Source organism: Mauremys reevesii, linkage group 1 (assembly GCF_016161935.1).
Source record: "Mauremys reevesii isolate NIE-2019 linkage group 1, ASM1616193v1, whole genome shotgun sequence".
NCBI classification, from domain to species: domain Eukaryota; kingdom Metazoa; phylum Chordata; order Testudines; family Geoemydidae; genus Mauremys; species Mauremys reevesii.
Genome location: NC_052623.1, coordinates 172,296,939 through 172,311,815, shown reverse-complemented (window position 1 = coordinate 172,311,815; position 14,877 = coordinate 172,296,939). Strand labels below are relative to the sequence as shown.

Below are 14,877 nucleotides of genomic sequence, written 5' to 3'. Positions count from 1 at the left end.
CAGGGCCAATTCGATCAGGGTGGATGTAGTTAATAATAATAAAAATTAATAATAGATAAGGAGGTTCAAGTCCAGGAGAGGCAAAGCTGCTTTTGTAATGAGCCAGCCACTCCCAGTTCCTATTCAAGCCCAAATTAATGGTGTTAAATTTGCAAATGAATTTTAGTTCTGCTGTTTCTTTTTTAAGTCTGTTTCTGAAGTGTTTTTGAAGTATGGCTACTTTTAAATCTGTTATAGAATGTCCAGGGAGATTGAAATGTTCTCCTACTAGAATTGGCCCTGTCAGTCTTTAAGGTGCCACTGGACTCCTTGTTCTCTTTTAGCTTGTACATCTTTGGGTTACAACTGGAAAATAACAGTCCACAGACATACCATATAGAATGAATATTTTAACCTATGATACAATTTATATTTATTAATTTCACTGAAACCACAGAATCAAGTGTTTTAAAATTACAGCTGGTAAATTATACACAGGGACTAGTACATTGGCAAAGTATTGTCAGGATACAGTACAGATCTCATACAATGAAGTTCAAACAGATTTAGCCTATATAACAGATTATTTTATGGTGTAAACTGGCTGACATGGTAGTGCTCTATTTTGTTAATTCACCTTGATTAGTCATTTATCAAAAGAAAAATACGTTTTTGTAACATATTTCTTAGTTTCCCAAAAGGTACTGGTATTTCAACAACACACTATGTAATGCCTCACTGAATATGTGGCCTCCGGTACAGCTTATTAAGAGATATGTGAAATTAACTAAAGACAATAATTATGTGTTTTTCCCCTAGTTTTCCCTATGACACCTCTCATTTTGGTCCTACATGACTTTATGTACATGCCCCTGTGGTAAAACTGAAATGGATTATTAAACAACTGCTCAAAAGCATTTAGATTCAGCATATTTCCTGTGTCTCATGAGGGATTAGTAATGTACATTTGCATGACATTCACTGAGTAATGCATCAATGATGAACCATGTTCACTGCATACTACATCACATTTTTTATGTCAAACTGCGCAAACCAGTTTATCATACAATATGAAAAATTCTGCATTTAGTTACAATAGTATAAATAGAAGTCGAATCATTCCATGAAGTTACTCTAGATCTACATTGGTGAAACAAATCAGAATTTGGTCCTGTATATGTGAGTATACTGGAGACCCATATACCCATCCATATATACAAAATGCATTTTTATATAGACTCAGTTAATCTATACATTCATACAGATGTCTAATTGTTCAATTTTGAATAGGTAAGATTTCAGCTGATATACATAGAAGTGTTTTTAATGTCCTGACAGCTATTGTAAATATCTAAGTAAGGAGAAACAAGGATGTGGCTTTTGTTTTTGACAATTAAAACTGCAGTAGATAAAGAAGCAGGACAACAAATCTGCCAAGACATTCAGGAGAAATATTGAGTGTCAGGAAACAAGTTCTCATTTCATTCACCTGGAAGATTGTTATTCTAGTTGGGTTCTTGCAAGACTTTTGTGTCACCACTGAAAACTTGAATTTGCAACAACAATGGGCCAGATCCTGGAGCTATATCAATTAACTCCAGCTGAAGACATGTCACTGACAATTTTTCTCATGCTAGAATCACTACAGGTGTACACATTAAAAACCGAAATAGCTGAAGGAACAGTTAATGGAACTGACAAGCGTAAACATTAGCAAGCATTTGCAAAGGCACTGACAAATGTGTAGAGTTCCAAACTAGAGAACCAGCCTTATACACAAGCCAATATTCTGTGCACTCATATGGATGGTAACAACAAACAATAACCCTCTTGGGAACGCTCCTAGTGACATATATTAATGCATAGACATGTGTTGGCAGCTATTTACAAACTATGCACTATCGCAGGGATGTGCTAAAAATAAACTCCCTGTTTTGGCTGCAAATTGCAGTCTTCACTTATTTAGAGAATGTTCGATTTTGGCTACGCCGATATAGCAAGGTGCTCCTTGCTCCTACCATTTCTTTGCAGAGGACAACATATCATTTTTCTTATCAGTCTTAATAAGAGGCTGATCCAAAAAAGATTGCTCAGTAGGACAAAATGATTAACTCTCCTTCCCCACAAGTCTGTTTTTAGAGTCTGATTCAAAGCTCCCTGAAGTCAATGAACAGGCTTTCATTGACTTCAGTGGGCTCTGGATCAGGTCCTAAGTGAGGGAGAACTGTACACACTATATAAATGATACACAACTGAATAATTTGGACTAGGTTGTTTGCTTTGTGTGGCACTAGCATTAAGGTTATTTTGCATCATTAAATAAATGACTGTACAGATGTAAGTTTGCTTACACTGCTAATTTCTCCTCAAATAGGGCCCAGTCCAACTCCCATTGACTTCAACAGGAGTTGAATCAGACAAATAGTGGAAGCAATGAGCGCTCATAGGGACACATTGTGGGCTTTTTGGCAAATGCACATTTGGATGACTTTTTTGTGTGCCTTTTTGAAGTCCAATATAGTATGCATGGCTAGAAAATAATGAAACTAAAATGAAGCAAGTATTTCTGGTCAGCTTCTCATTATATCTGATGCTAGGAAGATGATAGTATTGCACTACTAGTGCTGCTGTGATTGGGAAAGTAGCATATGTCACTGTACATCAAATCCTACAATATTTGGGGTATATTTTCTAAAAGGCACAAAGGAAGAAGTTTCCAGAGTGTCCACATTAACGTACAAGCGGTTGTGTGACTGAACGCTCACACGCCATCTCGACAACTGAGACAAATTTCACTGTTGGAAGCATATACACATCTCCCATTCATTATGGACCTGCTCCTGCTTCCATTGAATTAAATGGCAAAACTCTCATTGACTTGAATGGTCAATGATTGAGGCCTCTAATAGAATCTGTACGTGTGCATCTGGAATGAGAATCTGGCACTTCTGGTTCAATGATTTTTAGGTCAATGGGCTCTATGATTTGGTTGTTATGAGACTTTAGAAGCACATTAAGTACATCAAGGAGCTTTGCACACTGTTTCATAAAAATTAAAAATCATAACTTCTTTTGGAAAGGAAAAATCTGGTAGCAGAAAATGAATATACATATATACAGTGTGTGTGCATATGTGTACACACACACCTATTTCATGCAGAAAACTTTCGTTAAAAAAACAACCAAACAAAACTCAAAAGCAACCAGTGCTGCACATCATGTAAACTCACAAAGTGTACTTTCCACACAAATATAAAGCATAAATAAAAAAAGGAAAAGAAAAGATGATAAATATAGAATTTGTACAATTGGTAATTTTGTTAAATAAGAATAAATAAATTCATTACATCCATTCACATACCAGTTGTAAAAATAATAAATTATTTATTTATTTTCAGTGCTGTGTTGCTTTTTTTACATTTGTGATTAAGCCCCTAACTCTCCCTCCCTCCCCACCCCCCACTCCCAATGGGATAAAACTGTTTCCACAGGAAGGTGATTAAGTTGAATTTCTTGATCAACTCAGATCAAACATGATAACCTTTGTCATAGTGAAAATAATTATTCTAACAATGTGATGTCTTATTTAGTGTAAGACATACCACGTAATAGTGATATGAGTGGAAGACAATGGAGCTGAATCCCAATACATCAGCTGTTAATTTAGCACTGGAGACACTAAAGGAGATTCCTTCCAAGTTTTATTTCTATATAGGGAACATTATTTGGAGTTTTTGTATTGGATTTCCATTAGCTAGAAGCATTTTCTGAAGCACTTTGGGCAAAACTCAGCAGTGATATAAACTGTGATGTAAAATATTAATTGAATACTTAGGGATTAAGTTGGTCAAAACATGAGTCAAAATGATAAAGTCATGTAACTTGCACCAAAATTGCAATCAGCAGATGCACAAAACAAATGTAACTGATATGTGAAGAAAGCAGCTAAAAGGAGGGTATAAAATAAAGCAGGTAAACTTACCTTACTTTTCACCATCCTGTTAGCTTTTCTTGCTATGCCACTCTTGGCCCCCTCAGTGTGTAAGTTACACTTGTTTTGCATATTCACTGAATGCTAAATTGATGCAATTTATACTATCTTACTACTTCCATCTGTGTTCTGGCCAATTTACTCCTGATGGCTAACTTAAACTACTAGTTATACCACCACAAGATTTGGCCTGGAGACTTTTAAGGAAGTTGCTACTCTTCCTTTTAGTCCTCCCTCTCCTGCACCTGAGCAGTCCACGTTCACTTCACAAGTTTCCCCTAGCACATGCCTTTTACTGTGAAAGGCTGCCTCTCCGTAAGGGCCAAATTCATCTCTGGTGTAACTTCACTGATTTCAGGTGTCTTTGGGACACTTGCTCATGATGCAGCTGTGGGGAGAGACAGGGAACATTCCACACACATGCACAAAGACAAATCTCACTCCTAATCAGAGTCTGAACCAAAGCCCATTGAAGGCAATGAGCTTTGAATCAGTCCCATTGTGAGATTGTTGTCTACTCCCCCTTACATTTTCTCTACAACTTCAAAGGAATCAACTCTTGAACATCAGTCTGAAGATCTGACAATCCAGTTTCCCCTACTCCACACTCAGTTGCCCATTTTTATGTGTTTGGCTATCCCGGTAAGGTGCTATATGAGTTAGAAAAACTAATTTTAGTTAAAGGATGGGTGACTGTGAAAGGGAAATATTCACTATTTGGTTTGTTCTGATACCTACTTGTTACACAAAACTCTAGGAAAAGTATACATTTGAAAAGTATACATTGTAGTTTCATTTTCTGAAATTTGTATAACATCCAAAAAAAGTTTACTCATCACTGTTTAATATGTGAGAAATATGATTCAAACACAACTGCTTGCACATTCTGTCTTCATAAGTAAGGTAATTTTAGAAGTGACACTGACACTGTGGGCATAGTCTTTCTCTGTAATGAACAGAGATGGAAAGTTTGGATCTGAACTGTCCAAAAGTTTGGGGATGGTCAGTGTCTGTTTAGATTCATTTCATTCAATTCAGTGTAGGAATTCTAAAAAAATCAATATTTTTTGTCCAGGACCATTTCTAGCAATAAGGCCACGCTACTCTTGACAACAGCAGTTGGTCTCATATCTAGTAACATACCCACATCTTCAATTATCACAAATTAACATGTCCTGTTTCTATTAGTATAATTAATATATTGTACAAAAATAGACATTTCTCCAAGTTCCAAATGTACAGCTGTAGTAATTCTCTGCTATTTGAAAATGACTATCTGCTTTCTAGAGTTCAGAGTCCCAAATACATACTTGTGCCAGCCTGAAGGGAAATTTCCCTTTTGGGCTTTGCAAACAAACCAGTTTCCTTTACTGACTTACTGGTGATGTCAAAGACTGAGATTTTCAGAAGAGCCTAAGGGAGTCAGATTCCCTCAGTTCCTTAGGCTCTTTTGAAAATCCTGACTTAAAAACAGACATCTATTTACATACACTCACACCATTTGGACAAATTGGTGGATAAGGTCTGGGTCAGAATCTATTTTGGTCTAATCTAGGTTCTATTAAGTGCATCAGCAGGTTTATGTAGACTTCAGGCAATGTTTATTCTTTTGGGGCTTTGGATCAAAAGAAAGGACTTCAATGGGCCTTGGATCAACCCACTATCTGTTACTTGCCTACAATGAAATGGCTTTGTGCAGTGGCAGATCATCTGTCAGATCACAATGTGATCTGGAAAGAGTTGCTGAAAAACATTAAGAGCTTCTACCTACTCTGTGGAAACAGTCTTACTGAGATTGGTTATATCCACCACATCCTGGCCTGGTTTAACTTCCCTGTGACCCTTAATCCTCCAAAATATGCAAGGCATACAGCATGTGAATGACTTCTACAGCTTTTTAAAACACAATGAAACAAACTGATTTTTTTAACAAACGTCTACTGGTAAAATGGATACCAGAGTTAGATATGGTGGACAAAACACTGATCAAATACTATTAACTGCTTGCTGTGTTTTTTGACCTTTTATAGTCTCTTCAGTAGATGTAGGTACATTACACATTGTTAGATTTCACATGGAAGCCATAGAGAAAACAACAGAGAAAGCAGCTGAGAACAGTCTCAAAATATTTGAGTTATCTGAACTGTAATTTTTGGTTCTATAACTTGCTTCTACAAAATAATACATGCCTTTATTTTATGTTAAGGCTAGCAGCTATTGTTCACCTGCATGGCTGCTGAGATGCTCCCTCTGTGAGAATTTCTTGGAAGAAGAACATTGTTTATTATGCAATTAAGTGTTGCTGTCAGGAAAATGCCTAGAATGGAAATGCATTTCCTGTTGTCAGAAAATTGTAACGACTCTTAAAAACAACAGCAAGCGCTTCGTTTCCCAGTAAAACATCCACAGCCATTTCTGAAAAATGGAAGAGGTCCACAATGGCTGCAGACATACTTTGGTCAATCACTTTGCTTATAGAAAGATTGTTTTTTTTTAATGAGTAGAACCAAGTGATATAAAGTGACATACCAAAGGGAAGATATTTATAAACCATATAAAATAAGCTACTGTGGTATCATGGGTAAGTATGACAAAGTTGTCTAAGGACATACTGTATTAGAGGTAGGTGAAAAGGGGGAGATGATTCTGTAACCTTCAAATATCCCATGATTGTCCATTCACTGTTTTTTCCTCTTCCTTTTTTGCAGACACTGAGGGCTTATAACAATTCTAATGTTTAGTTTCTGCGACATACTAAGATCACCTCACTGTCACTTAGAGCAGTGCACATCTTCATTTGGTCCAAATAGGCAGATTCTGCCCATAATTTGAGACTGTATGTAAGTATATTGAAGCCTTGGCTTTGTCTGCCTAGGTAGATCTAATACTAGTATGTCAACAATGGCTTACTTAGACCTCTTTTTAAGAAGATCATAACCACAGGTTAACATTTTTTTAGTAAGCACTGCTTAAATGCCGATGGTCTCTGAGAGAGAAGACATCCTTTAGCTAGTTTTCCATGCCCGTCTCGGCACTGCACAGTCCTGGTATGCCATCCTGTGTCGCACGTTCGAGAACAAGAAAGCCAGGGTCCAGTCACCCACTGTGGCTGCGTGAGCTGTGGTATTACTTTATTATTGTTGCTATTGCTCGTGACATAGTTAGTCATCTGCGTTTGCTTCTTTGGCACAAAGAAACTGTAACGGACATCCACTGCTTTAGTTGGGTCAGTGGCAAGAATCTGTACTATAAGAATCTCCTTTGTGGCAGAATGTCCCATTGCATGCAAGAAATCATCCTTGTGACTCCAGCCACTATAGTTCATGACAGTTCCATTGAGGTCAATGATTGTTTCCGAAGTGGAGATCATGTATTTTCCATTGACAAGATACTCACCATTTTTCCTCTTCAGGGCCAGGTAAGCTGTGAATCTGTTCTGGTCTTTACACTTGAACTGTCGGACTTTGATGTGAGTTGCCCCTACGGGTATTTTCACTATATCCGTGTAGCCCTTACTGCAAGGAGGAAAGGAGCATGTTAAGTAGCTAGTGAGAAATAAATGGACATGCTTTTAGGGCCTAATTCAAAGCTCATTGAAGTCAATAGAAAGTCACCTGTTGACTTCAATGGGCTTTGGATCAGGCCTTGAAAGCATTCGGCTGGAGGCCCATCTCAGATTGATGCTATCCAATTAATTTTTAACATGTTCATTATTTTTTTAATTCATTTTTATGTCCTTGAAAAAAAAATCACTGCACTTACTTCAAATGACTTAATCTTTGGTTTCAGTACTAATTGTATATGAATTGGATTCAAGAAGAATGAACAATAACTGACAGTTTATATACCTGAGGCATATGTATTTGTTCATAAGAGGGGAGATATGAAATTTGAAGCACATTAGGTCTGCCAAGGAAAGCTAAAAAGATATGCACCGGGAGCAGGTAGCCACCCCCTATAGCTGAGCCTCTGTAGCCGTCCTCACTCCCCATGCAGAGCATCCATCCCATTCACCTTCCTGTCCCTGACACCCCAAACTTCCATCTCTGCCTGCTCCTCCACTCCCCATGCAGAGCACCTCTGCTCTAACCCTTTCAAACTGAGTTTCTGCCACCTCTGTGTGGATTGGTTACAGCTGTTTCATACTGCCTTTGCTATAATGATGATTAAGGAAAGAGTGAGCAAGCTAACAGCTGGGTAAGGTACCTTGGGAACATTTAAAAATAATCTTGATCACTGAGAAAAAAACTGTTTCCTTTGAAACTTCATAAAGCTAAAGGTTAATTACAAAATGTCTAATGAAAGGCACGGCCAAATGCTTAACTCAGATAATTACGGCACCTTTACTTCATTTGTCAACCACTACTTGCAAGGTATCTTATTTCAATTCAGATTTAGAAAGAGATGTCTAATTCTTATACTCAAGGTCACAAGCATTCAGAATTGTAGGCTCTCTAGAATATTTAGTATCTCAAGAGGGATACAATAAATCTAGAGAAATAATAAATACATCATTATAAACTACTAGCTGGACTGTCGATACATTTATTTTCATTTATAAATCTCTGACAAATAAGCTGATGCTGGAAGTATCACATTGGTGTTTGAACAGGGCAGTGTAATATCTTTTTAAAGTAAAAGGAAGGGGTCAGGAGAAAATGTGATAAAAATATAAAAAATGAAGATGTCTCCCTGGGAGCCAGTTAGCTGACAGGCTGCTATGTTTATGAAGTTTTGAGTATTTATGTAAAGACTAAGTAACTGTGCTACTCTAGATTAAGTACTTGTATTACTCCATTGTTTTGCTGGAATAACTAATAATTAAAGTCGAGTTACACTGCCAGGAGTAATGCAGTACAGATAAAGTCTATGAATTGCACCATCTACCATTGCAGGAAATATTTATATAAAATACATATCCAAAAATCTGTGTTAAAAGAATGTTATTAAGGTTACAAAGTCAAGAGCCCAAAAGTTAGGAAATGTCAGAATTAAGGTTGCTCATATTAAAAACAATATGTAATTAAAGACTGTATCATAATGCAAAGACACAAGATTGCACACAGGGCCGGTGCAAGGATGTTTTGCGCCCTAGGCGAAACTTCCACCTTGCGCCCTCCTCCGTCCCCGAGCCCTGCAGAGGGTCCCCTGCCCCCCCGCCCTGAGGCACTCCCTCCCACCAGCAGCAGCTCCCCTCCGACCTCAGGCACCCCCCCCGCCATGGCAGCTCCCCCCGCCCCGGCCCAGGGAGCCATGTGGCAGCTGCCTGCCCCAGCTCACCCCTGCTCTGCCTCCTCCCTGAGCACGCCATTGCTGCTTCACTTCTCCTGCCTCCCAGGCTTGCGGCGCCAATCAGCTTAGTGAAGCAGCCACGGCCTGCTCGGGGAGGAGGCGGGGCAGGGGTGAGCTGGGGCGCGGAGTTCCCCTGCATGCCGCCCCCCCCTTACTTGCTGCAGGCGGCCCTCCCCGCGCTCCCCTGCCACAGCTCCCTCCGCCTAAACGCCGGTGGCGACTGGGGCGGCCGAAGATCCGGCCGCTGTGGTTGCCACCGAAGAAAATGCTGCCTCCCAAATCCTAGCACCCTAGGCGACCGCCTAGGTCGCCTAATAGGCTGCACCGGCCCTGATTGCACAGATAGTCTTAATTCTGGCATTTTCTAACTTCTGAGTGCTTGATTTTGCAACCTTAAAGTTCTTTAACATTAAAAAAACCCCTTAGAAAGTTACATTAAAAATTAAGAAAAAAGGCATAAACAAATTCTATTATGAGAATTTTTTATAATGGGAATTATTAGGTAAATTTAATATAAAGGATGTTACTGTTATAAATAGAAAAACAACAGCCACTGTTTTACTGTGAAGGATATACTGGTTGAACCGAAACTAATAATGCCATTAAGATCAGTAATACTTCTGTCTTTTCTGTGACAAAGAGTTTTTTTTTTTAAACCGAGGGTTTTCTTTTAAATTAGCGATTGTATTTGTAGTGATGGTGGTAAAATTTTGATCAACAACTTGCTGTAATTATTTTTAATCGAATAAAAAAAATCCATCCGTGGTGGCCAGCATTAATCACAACTGTTCAGCTGCCTGGGAAATAAGGGCATCAAAGGTTGACTGATTTGGTGTCCATAAGTAGAGAGTGATATACAGACAATGAGATATTAAAGATATCTTTGATGCTTGATTTGAGCACATGATTATAGAGGGATGTAATTTGCAACCATGCCTCCAGACTGCACCTAACCTAGCAAGGGGTAAGTAATAGTGCCAGCCCTCCAGCAGAGTTGAACGGTTTTAAATTCAATTTGTGACTCCATAGGACCCTCACAAACAGAGATCACCTGGGAAATGCACCATATCAGTGCATCACTTGACTGTTCCAGCCCCAACCCTTTCTGATTAGTTCCCCACATTCTAGGGGATATTAACCTGGCTCCAGGCCCTCTGGTACATCGATGGTTAGAGGTAGCTTGCAAAACGATGCCCCTATTCCGGGCAAACTCTCCGTTGGTGGGGCTGCAGCCTACGTTCTCTATCAGAACCTCAGAAGTGAATTGGGTGCAATGTTTTTCTCTGATTATTACATAGCCTGGCTAGTGTTAGGAAGCTTGTTTTAAACATCTGAGAAGTGCAATAAAACTTAGGAAATGCGCCTCTCTGGGATGTCTTATATGAATAAAATTAATTAATAGAAATCTGGCACCCAGTCAGACTTGTGCCTTTACAAGGTTTTATGCGTAAGGCTGTGTTCTAGTCACAGATATTTTTAGTAAACGTCACGAACAGGTCACGGGCCGTAAATAAAAATTCACGGCCCGCGACCTGTCCATGACTTTTACTAAAAATACCAGTGAATAAAACTTGCGGGGAGAGGGGGCTGCTTGGGGGCCCCGTGGGTGCTGGGGATTATGACCAATGGAAGCTGCGAAGCCACCACTCTGGGCGGAGGCAGCCCCCTGAGCTGCCTGGTCACGCCTCCACCTTGCAGCTGAGCGAGGGGGATGTTGCTTCTTCCAGGCAGCCCCCCAGGTAAGCGCCGCCCAGAGCCCGCCTCACCCCATTCTGAGCCCCAAGCCCCTGCCCCCTCCCACACCCAAACTCTGCTGCAGCCTGAGACTGGCCCAGCAGTGGCCGGTGCACCTGGCGCAGGGGCTGCCTGAGCGGCCCCTAAGCCAAACACACCGGCTGCTGCAGAAATCATGGAGGTCACGGAATCTGTGACTTCCGTGACCTCCATGACAAACTCGCAGCCTTACTTACGGACAGTACTTTTCCTTCTAACTTAGACACATCTATTCAGTAAGCTTCATTTGCATCTATAGTTATAAAAATCTGCTAATAATTCTGCTTGCACGAAAGGGTACAATTATTTCCATCCAAAATTATTACCTCTTTTTATTAAAGGTTCCCATGACTTTCGTGCAGCTGGAATTGTCTCCTCCACACACCCCACACTTGTCATATTGGAGCTTTGAACCGATGATGCCATCACAACCAGTTCGAATGCACTTTCCCCGGACACATACTGAATTACTGTATGGCCTACATTCAGTTCCGTCAGTCACCTGGGGAATTAAGTCTTTGTTAGTTAAAGCTGTAAAAAGATTTGCTTTTGTGTATTTGATTGGCAAGCACTGCTATTTATTTAGTTCAGCCACAGTATACCTACTGTGAATTATTAAAGCTGTACTATAAAGGAGCAATTACTCAGTGTGTTTTTTAACAGTGCCCTCTGCATGTGTGAGTTCTAGTTCACACTTTTCTGCTTGCTTGGCATTTGGTGTGATGATTAACAGAATACAGTTCTTATTCTGCCAGCCAGGACTGATGCAATCTAACCCTCAGGGCACTAATGCAGCAGAAACATTAACAAAGGGGCCACAGGCATCTGACATATGGCTCTTCTTCTATTTACCCTAAGGCACTAAATCAGAAGTTCTGATTTAAGGATGATTTTATGAACAGTGATACTTTGCACTTATAGACAGCCTTTCATCTGACCGTCTCAAAGTACTTTATAAAACTTGAATTAATTCAGTCTCTGAACATCTAGAAGAAGAAAGGCACATAACTAAGGGATACATAGGAATCACTTTACTCTTGATTCTACCATGTCAGAAATAATAAACTCTGATCATAGGGCACATAACAGATCATTGGCTTTAAGTGAGCTACTCTGGATTCATATCAATGCAGCTTGGAGCAAAATTTAGTAGTTTGCAGACAGACAAAGCAACTCCTTTCAACTAGAAAGATCCCAATGTGCACTGCCGTCTATAAATAGAGAAACCTTTTTACCTACTATTGATGTGAAAGTAGTACTGACTGAATTAGCAAGCACAATTTCATATGCATGCACATGTTTAGATGTGGAAAACTGTCTAATTTTAGGGGTCAATTCTGGCCAGTGCTCTTCTGGAACATATGATTAAACAAAAGATATTCTTCTCCTTGATACAGCCTAGCTACAGAGCTTTCCAAAATACCCTTCAGAGCCTGGCACTGAAATTGTCACTGAAGGTACATTACCTTTGGAGAAAACACGACATAGTAACCCGTCCCTTTGGCTCGGCAGGTGAGCTTGCACACATCTCCAGGAAGCACGCCAGCATACTTAGGGACCCATTCAACAAACGTTTTGACACCCTTTGCATCAGACTGATAGCCATTTCTTGCTTCACATTGTTCTTGTCGAAAGGCTTTAGCTGGAGAATTATCATTCATCTCATTAGTGTTTATCATAGGATATTTTGCAAATGTCAGTATGCACAGCTACCTTCTTTGGTCTTATGATACCAGGTTAAATTCACACTATTCCTCCTCCTTGCCCCAACACCTGTTAATGGCCTTTGAAAATCCTCTGAATCTTTTATTTTGGTAATGCTCTCATGACATTATAAGCATCTTAATGTCAAAACTCTGCTCATCTGGTTCATTTCTCCAGAGCAGGGCTGCTGTTTATGGAATTCTCCTGTCAGTAGCCACCATCTCTTTGCAGGGTTAATTACGCTTTTGAATTTAAACTGTGTTACAGTGACTTTGTTATCACTTGTAGCTAATGTTTCCACATTGTGGTACATTTGGGGGAAGCTACAATGGACACCATCTTCTTTTTTTTCTCCTATGGAGATTAGTATTTACCATATAACAGGAACAAAGGCTGTAAAGTCAAGCAGCTTTGGCTGCTGCAGAACATACCATTTGCTGGGCAGGATGCGACGTTGCAGGAGCGATAGATGGCCCTCTTTCCAGTGCAGTATCGCCCGTTGTTTCTAGGAGCTGGGTTGTTGCAGTGACGATAGGCAAACTGAACCCCTCCACCACATGTACGGGAGCACTGTCCCCAAGGACCCCAGGAACCCCAGTTACCGTGGTTTGAAGCCTAGAACACATGAAACAGTGGGATGTGAAAAGATGATCCAAACCTGAATGAAGATACTATATCTCAAAAGCACAGATACTTGTCCCCAAAAGAGCAGACGTTTTTCCTCTTGTTTAAACTGGGGCTCTCCTCATATTAGGATGTGGAGTAACTCTGAGAAACTTTTCACTTGCAGTCATAGCCATTTACTGCCCTTGATCTTCATGTAGGTGGCATGATGTCCAGCGGAGTTCTGGATGTGGGTCAAGGGCAGTATATGGCTTAACTCTGCAGAACCAAATTCTACCCATTTCACTGTGCACACACTTCAATTTAAAGGACTCCTAATCCCATTTCCATTCTTTCTTTGTGATAATTGTTCTTCCAGGCCCACTTCACTTAGCTCTACTCTGCCTAGGTAATATGCTGCTATTATTGATCACTGTGATTAATTAAGTAGTACAGTTGTATGGCACTGCTTGTGGTAAGGAGATATTGTTCTTCATCCTGGAGTCCTTTTGCTAGATTATCAGTTATATAAATAGCTATGACCTGACCAACCTAAGCAAGATCATGTGACTCTGATTTGTATTTTAGATTTCTCAAGAAATGTGAATAGTGTTCATGGTACCTTTATCAAAATCACTTTTGTTTTCGAAGTGACACTTCACATGCATGCCAGCCATATCACAGAATGCCTATCACATTGCTAATTTAATGATCTTCCTGAATTATATTGCTATAATCTTCCCCAATTAAGTGACTGTCTTTAATTTATTCAGCACATAAACAGAAATACAGATTGAATTTCATAGCTGTTCTAAGTTCAAGAGGGAAAGGTATGAGCTGGTAAAACAGAGTGTGGCAAAAGGAGTGCAGTTAAAGCGACTTCTCAGCCAGCGAGCTAAAGTGCTGAGGCGCACTGGCATAAGAAACAGCAGTCAGATACTGTTTGCAGCTAAGCCTGCCACTCTACTATCTTGGCTCACTTAAGAGAAAAAACTCTGTGCACAATGCACCACTTTCACTGTAATTATACTTCTGAAATGTATGCATTTTATACCAGGAGGATGGGAATACGTCATTGGAGAAAATACAGTTATATAAAGAGAGAATGCACTTAGGTCTGAATTATTCTAATATTTCTTAAACATTCTCACAAAGCTCTTTGGGGCAGGGACCTTCTTTTAGGATTTGTACTGTTTCTCGCACCAGCGTCATGCAACGTGAACTTCAAGCAGCTCAAGATTTGCACTGGACAGTTCCCCTGTGTATGGAGAAACTCCAACCATGTAAAGCTGGTGGAGGGGGCTCTGTCACCTCTTGTACCAGCTCTGATGCCTCCTGCTCTAAAAACCTGCTCTTTCTATCGGGGACATGTTGAAGAGGAGCTCCAATATACCTGATTCTCCACTGGTTTAAGGTCCTCAAGGAACTTTTCTTCTGTGGCGTAAATTAAAGCTATGCATATTTAACTTATGTCAGTGGTGCCTTAGAACCAGGGAGCTATGAATGGGAGCCTGACAGCCCCTCCATCTCCTGAG

General features: G+C 40.0%; 1 protein-coding gene across 1 annotated transcript in view; it reads right to left on the bottom strand.

Annotated features, from left to right (window-relative positions):
* Positions 1-317: 317 nt before the first annotated feature.
* ADAMTS5 (ADAM metallopeptidase with thrombospondin type 1 motif 5) overlaps positions 318-14,877 on the bottom strand; it is a 49,984-nt gene continuing 35,424 nt past the window's right edge. The window contains exons 5-8 of the mRNA XM_039521168.1: positions 13,171-13,354; positions 12,502-12,677; positions 11,362-11,537; positions 318-7,485 (exon numbers count right to left, since the gene is read on the bottom strand). Coding sequence (XP_039377102.1) covers positions 6,915-7,485; positions 11,362-11,537; positions 12,502-12,677; positions 13,171-13,354 — 1,107 coding nt within the window. The 3' untranslated portion in view covers positions 318-6,914. The remainder of the gene's footprint in view (positions 7,486-11,361; positions 11,538-12,501; positions 12,678-13,170; positions 13,355-14,877) is intronic.